Consider the following 17,965-nt stretch of genomic DNA (forward strand, 5'->3'; position numbering starts at 1 on the left):
GGGGGTCCCCAGACCTCCACAGCCTCCTGCCCCTCCCCTCCCACACAGAGATGACCCTCAGGGGCCCCTGGGTGCTTGGGTGGGGGCCCTGGGAGCTTCTGTCTGCTAAGGGGGGTGGGGTGGGTGGGTGTGAGCACGGGCACTCATCAAAGAACCTTCTGGAAGGAGTTAGACTGCAGGCAGCAGGTAGCGTCCTGGGATTTGGGGGCCTCTCTCTGGGCTCACCCACCCCCAGGGAACACCCACAATGGGGGACATATGGGCAGCCCCGCCCCACTGTGGACGAGGCCAGCTGTTCTCAGCCATACCTCACCCCCCCACACATGGGGGTGATGCTCAGGACACCCAGGGCACCGCCTGTCCCCCCCCCCCCCCCCAGACCCTGGCCCCTTCCTTCCATCCCCCGCCTCACCTGCAGCCCTTCCCCATTTCCTCTCCTCCCCCTCCTGGCTCTCTGCCTCCCAACCCTCCCAGCTTAGTCTTGGTTTTCTTCCTCCAGGCAGCCCCCCTGGCCTCGCATCACTTGCAAGCACTGACAGTACAGCCAGCTGCGGGACACCGGGTGGGCAGACTCCGGGGCCTCCCCTGGGACCTGCTCGCTGGCGTGTAACAAACGCACAGCCCTCCCCTCCCCCAGAAGTCAAGGTCATGGCGCCAGGCCAGCCGACCTCACCCTGAGCTCAACCTTACCTTGAAAGCCCTGCCTCTTCAGGCTCTCGTCCACAAGGGAGTCCCCGGAGTCCCGCTCTGGGGGCGGGGGAGAGAAGCCAGGTGAGGTGGGTGCGCCTGGGACCCCCAGGTGGCATCGGTGGGGGTGGGGTGGCAGGAGGGGCTGGGCCCAGGGCCGAGGAGGCAGAGGTGGAGGCTGGGCCCCCCCTACACCCACCCATGCCCCGGCCCACGACAGGTACCTGGGCCGTCCGTGATGGGCTCCTTGGCTCCCTCCGTGAGCAGCTCAGGCCTGGAACACATCACAAGTGAGGCCATGGCCGGGGGCCCCGACACTGCCCTGTCCTGTCTGAGCCCTAGGCTACACCTCTGTGCAGGGGGCCCCGGCTCTGCACAGTGCACACCTGGGGCCTCCCACGGATCTGGGGGTTCAGCTGGGAGTGCGGCCTGCCCTGTCCGGGGGTTGGCCTGGCCCAGGGCCATGCCCTCAGCTCTGGGATGCTGTCTGGAGGGATTTGCAAAAGTTCATGGAAAAACGGAAGTAAAAGATAAAGTGAGTTCTGGTGCAGGAAATTTTCAAAATTTTGCATAATTTCTGGGTAACACAGATTCCTGTGAACTTTTAAAAGATTTAGTTATTTGGCCTGCGCCGTGGCTCAACAGGCTAATCCTCCGCCTTGCGGCGCCGGCACACCGGGTTCTAGTCCCGGTCAGGGCGCCGGTTCTGTCCCAGTTGCCCCTCTTCCAGGCCAGCTCTCTGCTGTGGCCAGGGAGTGCAGTGGAGGATGGCCCAAGTGCTTGGGCCCTGCACCCCATGGGAGACCAGGAGAAGCACCTGGCTCCTGCCATCGGAACAGCGCGGTGCGCCGGCCGCAGCGCACTACCGCGGCGGCCATTGGAGGGTGAACCAACGGCAAAAAGGAAGACCTTTCTCCCTGTCTCTCTCTCACTGTCCACTCTGCCTGTCAAAAAAAAAAAAAAAAAAAAAAAGATTTAGTTATTTATCTGAAAGAAAGAGAGAGAGAGAGAGAGAGAGAGAGAGAGACAGAGACTTTTCCATCCACCGGGTCACTCCCCAGATGGCTGCAATGGCCAGGGCTGGGCCAAAGCTGGGAACCAGGAGCTCCACCCAGGTCTCCCGTGTGGATGGCAGGGACTCAAGTATTTGAGCCATCACCCAGTGTCTCCCCGTCACGGTAGAGGGAGGCGGAGCAGAGACGGAGCAGCCGGGACTCGAACCGGCGCTCTGATACAGGATGCGGCAGCTTTACCCGCTGGGCAACGCCCCGCCTCCAGGAACTTTGAAGACCCTGCGTCTGCTCGCCACAGCCAGGGTGGAAGTCACAGGGCCACCGCCATGGGAGGATCTGATCCTGAATGCCTCGGCGTCCATCCAGCTGTGCCCTGGGGAGCTCAGGCTGCCAGTGTGCAGCCGCCATGGGCAGTGGGACAGCACCAGGGCCCGGGCAGGGGAGGGGCTCCCGGTCACAGGAGCAGCCAAGCGGGAGTGAGGCCGAGGCCAGGGTCTCAGTGGCCAGGGGATGAGGCCGCGGGAACAGGTACCGCTGGCGCCCAGCTGGCGCTCACAGGGCTGCAAGGGGGAGGCTCGGCCCTGCCCTGCACACCTGCCTCTGGTCCCTTTCTCACTATGGGGAAACTGAGGCCAGGAGGCAGAGTGACATCTCTGAGCAGGGCTCCTACGTCACAGGCCAGGGTGGTTACGGCACCTGCTCCCCCACCACCGCCCACTTTAACACCAGAGCCACCTGTGCAAGGTCACGGGCTTACAATGGGAGGAGCCAGACTTGGGCATCACCTCCCCCCTACAGTTGGTGCTTCCGGGGTAGGGCAGAGCCCCGAGCCCCCAGATAAGCAGAGGGGACGCGGCCCTGGCCTGCAGACCTGCTTGCGGGCCAACCAGAGCAGGGGCCAGGTGCCCAGGAGCTGCTGACGCCCTGGTGCTGCCGGGGACACAGGCGGGGAGCAGCCCCGGTCCCTAGGCTGCCATTCCCGGCCCTGGCCCCTCCCTGGAGCCGTCAGTCCCTGCCTCTCTCCCAGCCCCCAGCCAGGAAGCAACTGGTCTGCTGGCAGCCCCATCTTCGTAAGGCTGACTGTGTGTACCAGGTGTCACCCCTCAGCCTGCAGCTGGAGTCACACACACGCGCACGCACACACACACACACATGACCACAGCAGGTCCCAGCCTCTTTGAAACCTCCTAGGGGCCAGCACTGTGGCACAGTGGGTTAAAACCCTGGTTCGAGTCCCAGCTGCCTCTCTTCCGATCCAGCTCTCTGATATGGCCTGGGAAAGCAGTAGAAGATAGCCCAAGTCCTTGGGACCCTGCACCCTCGTGGGAGACCCAGAGGAAGCTCCTGGCTCCTGGCTTTAGATCGGTGCAGCTCCGGACGTTGCGGTCAATTGAGGAGGGAACCAGCGGATGGAAGACCTTTCTCTTTGTCTCTACCTCTCTCTGTAACTCTACTTCTCAAATAATGTCTGCTAATGTCCTGGGAGGCAGCAGGTGCTGGCTAAGTACATGGGGGAACCCGGATGGAGCTCTGGGCTCCTGGCTTCAGCCCCGGCTACTGCAGGCCACTGGGGGAATGAATCACCAGATAGAAGATGTCCCTGTCTCTTAAAATGCAGACTCTCTGAGCTGGCCCGTGACGCCGCGTGATCTGGCCCTGTTCTAACCCTCCCTCCCTCCCTCTTCCCTCGTCCACGTGGCGCTGGCCACACAGACACATCCCTGCCACAGAGCCTCTACACCTGCTGTTCCTGCAGCCCAACGCTCTTCCTCTGCTAACCTCGCTCCCTCAGGTCTCTGCTTCCTCCCCGCCCCCTCACCTGAGTGACAGCCCCTGACATGATCCTGCGACTATTCCGTGTCACTAGCAAGCTGAGGACCGTGGCATTCATGGCTGCTTTGCAGGTCAGCACGTGGTGGGGCTGGACCCCCCCCCCCCCCCCGCTGTCCCGCAGGACGCCTGTGCCCCGGTGGGCCTCGTCAGCAGTCGTCCATCTGTGCGTGCATGGGAGTGCGAGGGTCTGGGTCTGGGGCCATCGATGCCCCCAGGAGAACAATCTCTTGAGTGTCCTCTTTGGGGCTAAAGCCGCTGCCTGAGATGCCGGCATCCCACATGGGCACTGGCTTGAGTCCTGGCTGCTCCACTTCCAATCCAGCTCTATGCTAATGCTCCTGGGAAAGCAATGGAAGATGGCCCAAGTGCTTGGGCCCTGGCACCCATGTGGGAGACCCGGATGGAGTTCTGACCCCTGGCTTCCGCCTGGCCCAGCCCTGGCTGTTGCGGCTGTTTGGGAAGTGAACCAGCGGATGGAAGACCTCTCTGTCTCTCTAACTGTGCCTTAATTTTTTTTTTAAAGTATCCTCTTGTCACTTTCAACCAAACCTCAAGTTCTAGATCATTCCAGTAACACCCAGAAGCAGCAGACACAGCACAGGCCAGCCTGACCCTCCCCACCCTTTACACTCAATAACCCCACCCCCTCTTCTCCGGCGGGAGGCACGCAGGCTGCACATGCTGGTTGTCACCGAGAAAAACGAGACGTACGAGGCAAAGAGAAGGCCCTGGAGAAGCCACTGCCCGGCCTCTCCCTTCCTGGGACCCTGGCCCAGGACACCTCCGCACCTGCCTGACAACGGGCAAGCAGCGGGCACAGCCGCGCTCAGCACCCGGGCAAGCTGAGAAGGGCACGGTGGCGTCAGCTGGCTCTGGGTCTGGCAGGCCTGGGGTACCCCGTGTCTGTCAGCTGCAGCCACACAGCACCTATGACAAGACCCAGCCTCGGCCCAGCCCAGCAGTGCCCCTGCCCCCTCCTCCCAGCCCCAACGCCCAGGAGGGGACCTGGCCGGCCTCACCTCTTGATGACAAACTGGATGCTGTTGCTGGCTTCCAGAATCTTCCGGAGCTTGGCGATGCCGAAGCAGTTGGGCCTGCGGAGGGAGATGCCCTCAGGCAGCCCCACCACGAAGAGCTCCTCGGGGTGCATCAGGAACTTGGAGTAGGGCACCTTGACGGGCTCCGAGGTGCCGATGGCCTTGGCTGTGGAGACACGGCTGCTGTAGGCCTGCCCACCCGCCCGCTGCCACCTCTGCCTGCTTTCCGAGAGCTGCCAGCTGTCGCCCCGGCTGCTGGCGACGAAGGGGGCGTGGACACGCACCAGGGAGCCCCTCCCCTACCCCTGGCCCCCGGGGTGGGGGCTCCTGATGGCGGTGCAGGGAGCAGCTGGGCCGGGCTGGGCAGGTGGAGGAGGGTTGCCCGCGCCCCGCTCACCGTATCGTGTGTTGAAGAGCAGCTCCACCTGCTTCCGCAGCGGCCGGATCACGTCGCCGTGCCTGTCTGCAGGGCAAAGGGCGGTCAGCCGGGCCTGCCCGGGGATGGCGGCTGCTCCCTGCTCCCAGCTCTGCGCCCGGCAGGGAGGACCCTGAGGCTGCCGCGGCGGGAGTGGACAGGGCGGCTCCACAGGGGCTCACACACCTGCCTGTGAAATTGGGGCTAGGTGGAAGGTTCCCAGGGGCCTAGGAAGGGCCATGGATGGGCCTTGCAGTGTGCACTAAGCCTGCAAATTGTGCACGCTGCTACCAGGGGGCAGTATTAATGCTCACGACCACTGGCAGGTGTGTCAGACACAAAGCAGGTTTTATGTTTTCCGACCTAAATTCTACCTGCTCAGGGAGACCAGGCTCAGACCCCAGACCTCTGTTCAAAGCGGCAGGGTGTGCGTAACAACAAAACGCCAAGCCACGTCCTGCAAAGCCTCTTGCCAGGTACCTCCCAGCTCAGATCCCCTCCCACCCCCTGCAGCCCACAGGACGCCCTTCTCCAAGCCAGAGTGTGGGAGAGCCAGGGAAGAGGCCCAGGATTAAGGGAAGGTGAGGGCAGAGTGGGGGTACTAGGGTGCGGGAGGGGCGGGGACTCACCCTCCACTGGCCTCTCCTCCGGCCGTGGGTCCTCGCTGGGGCCTTTGTCTGCGAGAACAGAGGACAGACACCACAGTTATCACCTCTTGGCCCCTACACCACTAAAGTCAGGCCAGAGTGGGGAGGAGCTGGCTGGTGGCCCCTGACCCCGGACCCTAGCACAGCACCCCCTAGATGGGATCAGGTGCCCTTGTGGCCTCCCAGTGAGGACGGCAGGCTGAGGTCATTGGCAAGAGCCCCCAGTAACCACGCCCCCACATTCCTTCCTTCCTTCCACCCTACTTTGGTGGGGACAAGACCAGGTGTTTCTCTCCAGGTTGGTGCCAGAAAACAGTGGGGCAGTGACAGAGGGAGAGGCTGCTGGGGGCGTGGAGCTGCACCAGCGCCCATGGGCCTGGGGCCTCTGACAAAGCGGCATTGGCTTTGGCCTGCACTTGCAATGGTGGCACAACCTTGTTCCCAGATCTGCCTACAGGTGCAGTGAGTGCTGGGGGTCTGGATGGGGTGGGGGGGGCCCTGGGGGGCCCTGATGGCCTTGGTGGGGCGAGTGGGCAAGGGGCTTCCTGTTGGAGCACAGCACCCAGGAAAAGGGCTGCTGGAGGGACCCAGGCAGCAGGGAGCCATATGGGGTTTGGGTTGGGGAATGAAGTGCAAGTTCAGGGCAGGGGAGGAGTGAGGGGCTGGCAGGGGGCTGACGGTCCGGCTCAGCAGCCTTTGTCACTGGGGCTGGAGGGAGGTGGAGAGGGCTCTCGCCGCTGGGACCCAGGGGGTGGGGGGCTGCAGCTCTGGATGCTGGCTTTGGCACCTAACAATTCCCACTGCTTCCAAGTGCAGGACTAACCCCCAGCCCTACCTAGCCCACGACCGAGCCGGGAGAGGAGCAGCAGCCTGGACCCCAGGTCCGGCAGCACCGAGGGATGATGGGCATGGAGAGCCAGGCTCCGGTCGTGGATAGGGAGGGGAGGGAGGGCACAGGGGGAGGCCACGGGGATCGAGCCCTGCTCAGAATCAACTGAGGGAAACTGAGTCCATGGCTGGGATCATTGGAGCTGGAAGGTTCTGGAGGGTTCCACTGATGCCCCAGTACCAGTGGGAAAAGGCCGGCCCTGACTCAACAGACCCTGGGAACATGGGCCTGATTGAGACTTCTTTTATTTATTTATTTTTTAATTAATTAATTTTTTTTTGACAGGCAGAGTGGATAGTGAGAGAGAGAGACAGAGAGAAAGGTCTTCCTTTTTGCCGTTGGTTCACCCTCTAATGGCCGCTGCGGCCGGCGCATCGTGCTGATCCGAAGCCAGGAGCCAGGTGCTTCTCCTGGTCTCCCAGAGGCTTCTTTTAAAAACTGACTTATTTAGGGGCCGGCGCTGTGGTGCAGCAGGTTAAAGTTCTGGCCTGAAGCACCGGCATCCCATATGGGCACCAGTTCTAGTCCCGGCTGCTCCACTTCCGATCCAGCTCTCTGCTATGGCCTGGGAAAGCAGTAGAAGATGGCCCAAGGCCTTGGGCCCCTGCTCCCATGTGGGAGACTCAGAAGAAGCTCCTGGCTCCTGAACAGCGCAGCTCCAGCCGTTGTGGCCATCTGGGGAGTGAACGAGCGGATGGAAGACTTTTCTATCTCTACCTCTCTCTGTAACTCTGTCCTTCAAATAAATAAAATAAATCTTTAAAAAAAACTGACTTATTAGTTAACATGAAACACGGTGAGGCAGACAAATTTTGCAGCTGCTGGTTCACCCCCCAAACACCTGCCACAGCCGGCCAGGGCTGGGAACTCTATCCAGGTCTCCCACACGGATGGCGGGGACCCGGGTGTTTGAGCCATGACTGCTGCCTCCCAGGGTGTGCATTACCAGGCAGCTGGGGCCGGAGCGGAGCTGGGACAGGAACCCGGGCTGCTAGGAGATGTGGGGGTCTGCCCGCTGCCTGCTGTGCCCGCAAAGGCTTCATCCTGGCTTTGTGAGTGGAGTGGGCAGAGACAACACCGGGAGACAGGGCTCTCAGTGATGATGGGGAGCACCCTCCCCCAGAGCTCAGCTGTGCCCACTCTGGCCTACCTAACCAGTGGCTCCACCACCCACAGTGGGACCCGGCCCTGTTCCCAGCCACTGCCGCTGTTCCCGGGGGTCCCCCAAGTAACCACACTCAAAGCTTTGTCCTGGTGTCCTGGGGACAGCTTCTGGCGTTCCCCAGAGAAGCCGCCTTCTTGGTATTTCCGGATGTCACCCCAGGAGCACCGGCCTAAGTTTAGAAGGTGGCCTGAGGGTCAGGAGAGGGGACACTTGGCCGGGGAGCCTTCCTGGGCGTGAGCTGTGCACCTGCAAGCAGCCACATGTGACTGGTCAGACTCTGCCACCCCCCGGGGCCCCCCCTTGGGCATCTGTGGGCACTGGCCAGCCTTGTTCCTGGGCTCTCGATTCAGAAGGAAGCTGGCTCAGGCTAACTGGTCCCTCCCAAAGCAGCAGGGGATGGGCTCTGCGTGTGCTTTGGGGAACTTGCCTGGGGCTCCCCGAGCAATGCCCTGCCCAGAGTGCCTGCCCCATGGGCTTCCACAGTGGGTAAAGAGATGTCACGTGGCATTGATGCCCCAAGACCAGTGCCTGCGCAGACAGAGGCGCAGGAGACGGGGTCGGTTTGTACCAAGGAGAAAACACACACGTGAGCCGTGTGCAGACAGGCACAGCAGGCGGTGCCCGTGGGAGCGTTCTCTGCACGTCGTACAAGGTTCCGCACCATCTGTTTTTATAGCACACGGGAGAGCTCAGGTACGTGTGCACACAAGTATACACACCCTGCTAATCTGCATGGTCCCGAAGACCTCAGACGTTCCTAACTCAGCGCCAGGCTGTGTGGCCTTGGGGAGGTGACCCTGCCTTGCTGAGCCGCTTTCCTAGAGAGAAGCCTTTCCAACAGAAATGGCGCCACACTGAGGCTGGCGCTATGACGCAGAGGGTGAAGCTGCTGCCTGCATCCCATAGGGGCGCTGGTTCGAGTCCTGGCTGCTCCACTTCTGACCCAGCTCTCTGTTAACAGCCTGGGGAAAGTGGCTTTACTGGCTGTGCCACAGCGCTGGCCCCAATCTTCATTCTTCCAGTTCTGTGTGGGCACCCAATGTCCCATGTGCTCAAAGTCTCTGCCTACAGAGAGGGGCAAGGGTTGACGCTCTGCTCCTGTGTGTGCGTATTTACTGTCTCCTGCTCTCCTGTTTGGTGGGTGACCAGAGGCCTCGCCCACATCCGGGGCCCAGGAAGCACCTGTGGCCCCTGCAGCAGACGCTCTCAGAGGCCAGCCCTAAAAAGGACAGCTCCGGTGTAGCCAGCAAAAAAGCTACAGCACCCAGACTGCGGGAGGAGGGGGCATAAAGGCCAGGGCACCCCACCCCAACTGGAAGGGCCCCTGCTGAGGCTGCAGGAGAGGTAGGGCAGGGTCACCCGGCTCGGCCTCCCTCCCTGCCCCTCCCATACACAGACGCTGAACTCCAGGGCACCCCTGCCCCCTCCTGGGACCCCGGCACCCAGGCTATGCCCGACGACCCCCTCCACTGACGCTCACATGGCAGTGGCTTCTCCCATGGATACTGACCGGGGCATAAAGGGCATGGTGGTAGAAGCCCCGCCCCTAGACCCTTCCCAGGGGAGGACGGGGCGCAGCAGCCCCGGCTCCGCCAGCTGCTGGCCAAGGTCCACTGGTGCCTCACGCAGGACCCCGCACTGGATCCCTCCTTCTAGACCGTGGTTCTAGAACCATGCCCAGGGAGACTCAGTCAACTGCCTGGAGGTGGTGTGACCCCGGGCTCCGCCTCCTGCGACTTCTGGGGTGCCATCCTCTTGGGGCTCAGCCTGAGCGCATGCCCCTCCTCCTTAATGAACGCCCATACCGTCTGCTTCCAGAACATTCTCCCGTGGCGGGAGGGCAGGAGCGGGCTGTTCCGCACCACCCGCCGGGCCCTGCAGGATACTCCTGATTTATTTGTTCCAGTCATTTGTGTGTTTTGGGTAAAAACTGAACAAAGTACAGAAAGGGACATAGGATAGTTCAAACCTGCGCCCAGCCCCTGGGTCAGGGTGCGGCAGCCTCATAGCGTCTGGAGCCCCTGACCTCCACATAAAGCACCCTCCAGTCCAAATCCCCTCGGTCCACTTCCTGTTTTCCACTCCCGCCTCCCCAGGAGGTTCCAGCTAAGCGTACCTCGCCCGAAAATCAGAAGCCCCGAAATGCATCAACATCGGAAACGTTTTAGGTACTAACGGGATGCTGCAAACGGAAAATTCCACCCCGTGAAACTCTGGTTCATGCACGCACGGAGAACAGGCCCCAGGATGCCACGAGCTTCTGGAAGCTTCTGGAAGCTTCTGGGCCTGGCTCCCTTGAGGCTCCCAGGCCCTGATGTCACTTCCGGCCACACCCACGCCTTCAGGGCTCTCATTCCCATCCCATTCTCTTTACCATCCTTTTCTCAAAGCTTTAAACGCCCGTACTTTCTCTCTTTATCATCTATACCAGTTACCTGTGGGTCATTGCTGGAGCTGCCTGTGGGGTACGTGATAGTCGGCACACTTGTGTGTGTTTCTGAACACTTCCAAAATAAAGTAAAAAAAAAAGGGGGGGGGGGGGGACCGACATCGTGGCACAGCAGGTGAGGCCACCACCCGTGCCGGCATCCCACAGGAGCACCATGTTCGAGGCCCGGCTGCTCCACTTCCGATCCAGCTCTCTGCTGTAGCCAGGGAAAGCAGTGGGAGATGGCCCAACGCCTTGGGCCCCTGCACCCACGTGGGAGGCCCAGAAGCAGCTCCTGGCTCCTGGCTTTGGATCGCCCGGCTCTGGCCACTGCAGCCATTTGGGGAGTGAACCAGGGGATGGAAGATTTTCTCTCTCTCTCTGCTTTTTAAATAAATACAAAATATTTTTTTTTCTTTTTAATTTTTTTTTTTTTTATTTTTGACAGGCAGAGTGGACAGTGAGAGAGAGACAGAGAGAAAGGTCTTCCTTTTGCCGTTGGTTCACCCTCCAATGGCCGCCGCGGTAGCGCGCTGCGGCCGGCGCACCGCACTGATCCGATGGCAGGAGCCAGGTGCTTATCCTGGTCTCCCATGGGGTGCAGGGCCCAAGCACTTGGGCCATCCTCCACTGCACTCCCTGGCCACAGCAGAGAGCTGGCCTGGAAGAGGGGCAACCGGGACAGGATCGGTGCCCCGACCGGGACTAGAAAATATTTTACATATATAATTATATATTTTACATATATAAATATGTATATATATATTTTAATTTTAAACAAGAGTTACAAAGAGAGAGAGATCGAGATCTTCTGTCTACTGGTTCACTCCCCAAATGGCATCGATGGCTGGATCTGAGCTGATCTGAAGCCAGGAGCTTCTTCTGGGTCTCTCATGCAGCTGCAGGAGCCCAAGCCCTTGGGCCATTTTCCACTGCTTTCCCAGGTGCATTAGCAGGGAGCTGGATTGAAAGTGCAGAAGCCAGGACTCGAACCAACGGCCATATGGGATGCCAGCACTGCAGGCAGGGGCTTTAACCCACTGCACCAGTCCTGGCCCCTGAATAAATAAATCCTTAAAAATAAATAAATAAAATCTTTAAAAACAAAACAAAACAAACACAGGCCCTGCTCCCTTTCTGCTGTGCCCCCCCCCCCCAAACCTGGATTATCCTAGGAGTCTGTTTCTTTGTCCCCAGCACTCTGCGGCCTATTCTCAGCCCCAAGGCTGAGCTCGGGGTCCCCCACGACCTCCAGCAGCTGGCTCCCTGGCTCCTCAGCTTGCCCTGGGATTCGCGGGGCAGAGGCTGCCTCCGGGCCTTTGCACGTGATGTGCCCTCTGGAAAGCTCCTCCTCAGGTCTCTGTCCCGCTTTGTCAGTGAGGTCCTTTCCGACTGCCTTGGTTCCAGGGCAACCCCTTTCTCCTGCCCCCGACACCTCCTCTCCAGGCCTGGTGTCCCCCAGGGCATCAACCCCCTCACACACACCCCACCCCGACTCTCTCTGCGTCGAGTCAGCCCCACCAAGGCGGGGGCTTCTGTCTGCTCACGGCACTGCCACCCCCCACTCCCCCCTCCCCCCGCACCCTGTACAAGGCCTGGTGCTCAGTCTCAATAAAGAGTTGCTGGATAAAATAACGAACTCATCTGCCCCGGGGCCTCCTGGGAAAGACACATCATAGCGGAGCCGACTTTCGGTTTTCTGAAAGAAAGCCAGCCTGAGCCGGGAGGTCCACGGGTTGAGAATCTTCAAACAAGTCCGGGACCAGAGCCCACCTGGCCCTGCTGGACCCCTCTAGCAGCCAGGAGCCCACAGGGGCTGCACCCCGCCACCCCCACCCCCCCATCAGCGAGGAGGCTCAACAGCTCCAAAGTCCAGGACTTTCTGAGCACCGACGTGACTGACGCCACTGCAAGTGGAAGATCCCACACGCGAAAACTGTTTTGTGCACAAAATTGCTAAACAAACAAACACACACAAAAGGCATGAAATGGATTTCAGGCCCCGTGCAGAAGGCATGGACGGAATGAACGCATCGCTTGTTGACCCTTGGGTTCCAAGCCCCAAGACAGCTCGCTATGTATCTGCACGGGGTCCAAAATTAGAGGAAACCTGGGAAAAAATCCCAGAGCAGTTTCTGGTCCCGAGCATTTTTGCCGAGGGCCACGGTCCCTTAACAGACGTGCCTGCTACCCTGCTGGTCCCGCCCCACCCCCCAAGCCTGTTTCTTACCCGTCAGCATCTCCATCCCATAACCGGAATCCTCCGAGGGCAGGTGCCCAGGCATGGAGTCGGCCATCTCCTCAGAGGTTGGAGAAGGGTCTGGGGATGACACTGCAGGTGATCAGGGCATCTTCCGCCTGCCCCGTGGGCCCACCCTGACCTGCCCAGCCACAGATCGGGGGCTCCAAGGCAGGCCTGGCTCTGGGACTCAGAGGGGCCAGGCGTCCTTGCGGGCTCTCGGAGCTCACCCCGAGGCTGAGCCTCCAGGGTCAAGGGCACCCAGCTCTGGGCAGACACAGAGAGTGGGGGTTCCGGGTCTTCTCACTCTAACGTTTTTCCCTGCCTTGGAAAACCCCAGGGAGGTCAGGCCAGGGAGGGGCGGGCCGGAGCTGGGAGCGCAGGTGTGGCTGGGCACCTGCGAACACGGCTCGGGTCACGGCAGCCCCTGGGCCCTGGGCCTCACCTGGCACGGTCACCTGGATGATGTCCAGATCTTCGGGCTCGATTTTGATCGGCCTCAGCCCGCCTGGCTCCACGGAGGTTCCTGTGAGGAGGAGGAGGAGGAGGAGGAGGAGGAAGAAATGAGGGGTCCTGTCAGGTCTAGGCATGAGTGTGGCCAGGCAGGGTGGGTCATTCCAGAACATTCTGTGACTTGTTAGTGAACCCCTAGGAAAAGTCGTGTCAGCCCCCTGGCTCCTGCCTGGACCAGGAAGTGGGGGTCAGGTGGGCTCTCAGGCCAAGCCTCATGGCCCCATGTTACTAAGGCTCCCAGATTGGAAGTTTCTTGGTGACAGACCTAAGAAAAGTGGTGGGGGCGGGTCTTCCTTCTACATTCCCCCTAGGCTCTCCCTGCCCCCGCCCCCAGCGTGCCCAGCAGATCTCTTCCCCCAGCCCAGGTCACACGTGCTGGGCACCTGCTCCCCCTCACCTGGTCCACAGTCTTCCGAGACAGTGCCCTTGTCCAACCTGGAAAGGAAGGCGGGCGATGACCAGGCGTCCGTGGCATCTCCCTGTCCAGCTGCGTGCCCACCACGGCTGTCAGAGCCACCAATTCAGAGCATACCATGGGCACATCAGCCCAGAGGCTCCCTGGGCCGGGCCGTGGAGACCCCTAGCACCCCGCCTCCCGGGACCACCGTCCGCCCAGCCAGACTCTTGCTTGCTGTCTTGCAGGGTGAACCTTCCAAGCGTCCAGCTCGCCACTCGCTGGGGGCTCCCCAGGGCAGCACAGTGGGGGCTGGACAGGCCTTTGCTGCAGGGTTTGAGCAGGTAGGATCCCCGGCCTGGAAGGGGGCGGGTTAGGCAGAGCGCCTGGGACCGATGGTTCTGTCAGTTCCCTCGCTTTCTCCCAGAGCACTACGGCGGGAGGCCTGGGCTGAGTGGCCCATCCCTGTGGCCTTGGGCCATCTCCCACTGCTCTCCCAGGTGCGTCAGCAGGGAGCTGGATCGGAAGTGGAGCAGCTGGGACTCGAATGAGCGCTCATGGGGGATGCTGGTGTCGCAGGCACTGGCTTAACCTACTGTGCTGCAACACTGGCCCCGATTTTAGTCATTTTTATAAATGTGCAGTTCAGGGGCATTTGATACATTCATAGTGCTGTGCAACTGTCATCAGCTGGGGGCTCGGAACCCGGGCGGTGAATGGACCCTGGCGGATGGCACCCAGGCCGCGTGCCGAGGGCAGGTGACCGCGTCTGGACTCTGCCCTGCCTTTCACAGTGCGTGGGTGTCCGTGGCCAGTCATCAGGGCAGGGGCTCACCGAGTAGTGCCAGCCAGGTCAAGGAGGGTGGCCCGGGAGACCTCGGCGGAGGTGTCCTCTGGCGGGCTGGCGGGCTCCAGCTTCGTGGGGTCTTTGGTAAACTTGTTCCCTAGGGAGAGGGAACAGATTATGTTCCTATAATCCCTGGCCCCAAGGCTGGTGGGAGGCGGGGCCGGAGCTGGGACCCCCAAGAGTCTGCCTCTCCCCACCTCAGCTGGACGTCCACCTGCCTACTGTTCTGGGCTGGGCTCAGGGGCCACACTTCCTGGGTGTACCAGGCTGTGGTCCCTTTATGGGGACGTGGGGATGGGAATAGAACCGGCTGCACAGGACCGCTGAAAATTAAACCGACTTGGAATAAAACAAAGCTTGCAGCTTTGAAGAGAACCTGGCTCCTTGGGAGCGGCCAGCAAACGTTGTCCATGCCTGGACACTGAAGCCGTCGCCCGGACTCAAGGCCAGAGCAAGGTCAGCTCAAGGTCATCGGGGGACATCACCCTGTGGGGTTCAGAATGGGTCCCCACTTACCTGTGAAAATTCGCTCATCAAACATCCTGGAAGGAGAGGAGAGACAGGTGTGAGAATGGCGCCCAGGCCTCGGGTGTGGCACAGTGACAGCCACTGAGTCCCCTGTGCACGCCCCTGGGGGCCCTAGAGGGGCTCCTCCCAGCCTCGGGAGGCTCAGGCCCCTTCCCTACCACACCTGATGGTGAGCGATGGGTTCACCTGTCCCATGGCCTTTCACCCGATGCCTCCTGGGTCTGACTCAGGGGTAGGTGCGGGGGCCAGTACAAAGCAGACCTGTCCACAGGTCACAGCAACTTGGGGCTTCCCACAGGACCTTGCACATGTGTCTCAGAGGCCCAGGGGGTCCAAGCAAGAAGCACTGACAGGTGAGATGGCACAGGTGAGAGATTCTGCAGGTATGGTACGGAGGGTGGAGGTGTGGCCTGATCACGGCGGAGGGCGGGGGGAGTGGGGAGGGGCTGGAAGGGAGGAGGCTGGGGGCCAGGGGCTGTTTGGGATGCTGAGTCATGTGGGTAAGACCCCAGGGAGCTCAGTCAAGTGAGGACGGAATGCAGGTGGGCGGGGGGCGCCTGATGGCCCGCCTGCTTCAGCCTCTGCCAGGCTGGTGTCGGGGTGGGGGGGGCAGGGGGTTGAGAGGCACAGCCTGTGTGCCACCCAGCGGCTGGACAAGGGAGTAGGGCCTTGGTCACCAGGCTCAGGCTGCAGAGGTGGGATCAATGTCAAGCCCCTGCCCGACAGCACCCCCTTCAGGCCCCAGCAGGAAATGCAAACAAAAGCCCCCACAGCCAGAACAGAGGGAGGGGCAGAGCCCGGGCAGGACCCTGAACGGGACTTCCTGCTTTCTATTCTGCGAGGCAAGAGGAGGCCCGGAGCAGCCTGGGGACGAGGGGGCTGCTGGAGTTCAGGAGCGCTGAGCAGAAGGCGTGGGGCAGGGGCTCCATGGTTCCCTGGGGGCAGCCGGGGCGGGACAATGACAGGGAGATGCTCAGATGCCCTCAGGGCTGCCCGGGATGCAGGACCGGCGCTGAGCAAGGGGCCACCGCCAGGCCTGCAGGCACCACCTGAGTTCTAAACTCTGTTTTTTATTTGACAGAGAGAAAGGTCTTCCTTCCCTTGGTTCACCCCCCAATGGCTGGCGCGCGGCAATGATCCGAAGCCAGGAGCCAGGTGCTTCCTCCTGGTCTCCCATGCGGGTGCAGGGCCCAAGCACTTGGGCCATCCTCCACTGCCCTCCTGGGCCACAGCAGAGAGCTGGACTGCAAGAGGAGCAGCCGGGACTAGAACCCGGTGCCCATATGGGATGCCGGCGCTGCAGGAGGAGGATTAACCAAGTGAGCCACAGCACCAGCCCAACCACCTGAGTTCTAGAATGCTCTCCCAGTGTTCCCTACCCATACAAGCAGCACCTGCTGCAGGTGTGGCCTCAGAGCCTGGTGGTTTGGAGGCCAAGCTTGGCATGAGTCAGGCATTGTGAGGGGACCCCTAACCTCACCCTGACCCCACACACCCTGCCCCACCCCGAGACCCCTGGGGCAAGGCCTGGAGACGCCACTCTCTGGCTGCCCCTAAGCCATCCTGACACCTGTCAGGACAATGTCAAATGCCTGATTGTGGGCTGGGGGGAAGGAGTAGATAATAGAGAAAGTGCAGCCACCGCTCCCTGCACCTGACCACATCCGGTCACTCAGTCTCCATGGCTCAGACAAGGACAGGCGCAGTACAGAGCGGTTAAGGAAGCGGCTGGGACAAGCTACGACCGATGTCCCACTGGGCCGCCGACACCAAGTGTGTGTCAGGGGGCTCAGGGGGAAGTGAGTCAGCGAGGACTCGTGCCCGGAGCCCCCTGCTCCCTGTCAGGTCCGTGATGGGGACCGGCTCTCATTTGCACACTGAAAACCCTGGGGAGGGGGTGGCATCTAATCCATCTTCTGACAGGCTCTGGAGAGCAGCTGCCCACCCCACGATGCAGGTGAGTGGGCTCCTCCTCCAGGAAGCCGCACAGGCTTCCACCCGGGGGAATACAGGGCTTGGACGCGCCCTCGATTCTCCCATGAGGGAGCAGCCCCCTGGCATCAGGCGGTGTCCCCCAGGGGGTAGGCAGGCACGGCGCCCGCTGCTTCAGGAAGCCCTCAGCAGAGCCCAGGGCAGGGCAGGGGCTGTAAGAGCTGGCAAATGCAGTGGGCTGCAGGAAGGAATGGAGGGAAAAGGACTTGGGCAGCAGCAAGAGAGACTTGAGCTAGACTGTAAGTAGGCACCGCCCAGAGGAAACGTGATGGGTTTCAGTTCTCCTCCAGTGCCATTTATCAAGGAGGGCACAAGAGATGGCTCAGACTCGGCCCCACGGCTGCAGCCTGCAGGTGAGACAGCTGGCAAGGGTGGCACTAAGTGGGGTGGGGGAGACACTCGCCCCCTGGAGGGTGACAATGGCTTCCGAATGAGGACAGCGGAGGAAGGTGAGCTTGAAAGGTAGAGACAGGTGGCAGGGCGGCTGGGGGCCAGGGCGGCTGGGGGCCAGGGCAGCTGGGGGCCAGGGCAGCAGGGGCAGGTGAAGCGGCTCAAGTCCGGGGTGTGGGAAGGCGGAGCTCCGGCAGGGCCTGCAGGCAGGCGGGCAGACACGCGCACCGCGTCCTGGGGCCAGGGCTGGATGAGGCTGGAGCTGATCCGCACAGGTCTGGTTCCCTCCCAGCTTCCCCGGTGAGGGGCTCCTCTCAGAGTAGTACCCCAGCCTCTATCAGGGAACCCGGGGTCTATGTGGATCCTCTCTCGCCTCCCTCCCCTGTCCATGTCCGGGGAGGACTCTCCTCTCTTCTTCTCAGCCTGGCCCCTGAGAATCTCCCCTCACCCCCAGCACCTGCCACTCACTGAACTCCTCCAAGGGAGCTCACCCTGCCCCTCCCCCATCCCTGACCTGCTTCCTCCAGGGGTGATGCATTTGGCCCTCGCCGTGGCAATGGGGCCACGTCCCAGAACACCCATCCCAAGTTGGAAATCTCGTAAACCAAAATGTAGTTCCATGCCTCACACCTGACACACCAGGTAGCCTCGTGCGCTTAGGTGCTCAGAACGCTTCCATCTGCCCACAGTGGGGCACAAACCCCTTAACAAAGGGCCCGGAGTCCCAGTGCAGCCGCCTGCAGTGCCTGCATCCCATACGGGCACCGGTTCGAGTCCCGGCTGCTCCACTTCTGATCCAGCTCTCTGCTAATGCGCCTGGGAGAGCAGCAAAAAGATGGCCCTAGTGCTTCAGCCCTTGCAGCCACATGGGAGACCCAGAAGGAGCTCCTGGCTCCTGGCTTCGGTCTGGCCCAGCCATGGCCGCTGAGGTCATTTGGGGAGTAAACT

At 61.4% G+C, this 17,965-nt stretch overlaps 1 protein-coding gene across 5 annotated transcripts in view; it reads right to left on the bottom strand.

Annotated features, from left to right (window-relative positions):
• The window catches only part of GTF2IRD1 (GTF2I repeat domain containing 1), a 96,120-nt gene that overhangs the window by 27,071 nt on the left and 51,084 nt on the right, over positions 1-17,965 (bottom strand). For 4 of the 5 annotated variants that reach the window (XM_062179710.1, XM_062179711.1, XM_062179709.1 and 1 more), the window contains exons 10-19: positions 14,624-14,649; positions 14,096-14,204; positions 13,264-13,301; positions 12,799-12,879; positions 12,345-12,434; positions 5,615-5,662; positions 4,968-5,033; positions 4,553-4,736; positions 912-961; positions 691-747 (exon numbers count right to left, since the gene is read on the bottom strand). In XM_062179710.1, the coding sequence (XP_062035694.1) occupies positions 691-747; positions 912-961; positions 4,553-4,736; positions 4,968-5,033; positions 5,615-5,662; positions 12,345-12,434; positions 12,799-12,879; positions 13,264-13,301; positions 14,096-14,204; positions 14,624-14,649 (749 nt within the window). The remainder of the gene's footprint in view (positions 1-690; positions 748-911; positions 962-4,552; positions 4,737-4,967; positions 5,034-5,614; positions 5,663-12,344; positions 12,435-12,798; positions 12,880-13,263; positions 13,302-14,095; positions 14,205-14,623; positions 14,650-17,965) is intronic. The other variant, XM_062179713.1, reaches the window with a different exon arrangement.

The sequence above is a fragment of the Lepus europaeus genome, chromosome 21 (assembly GCF_033115175.1).
Source record: "Lepus europaeus isolate LE1 chromosome 21, mLepTim1.pri, whole genome shotgun sequence".
NCBI classification, from domain to species: domain Eukaryota; kingdom Metazoa; phylum Chordata; class Mammalia; order Lagomorpha; family Leporidae; genus Lepus; species Lepus europaeus.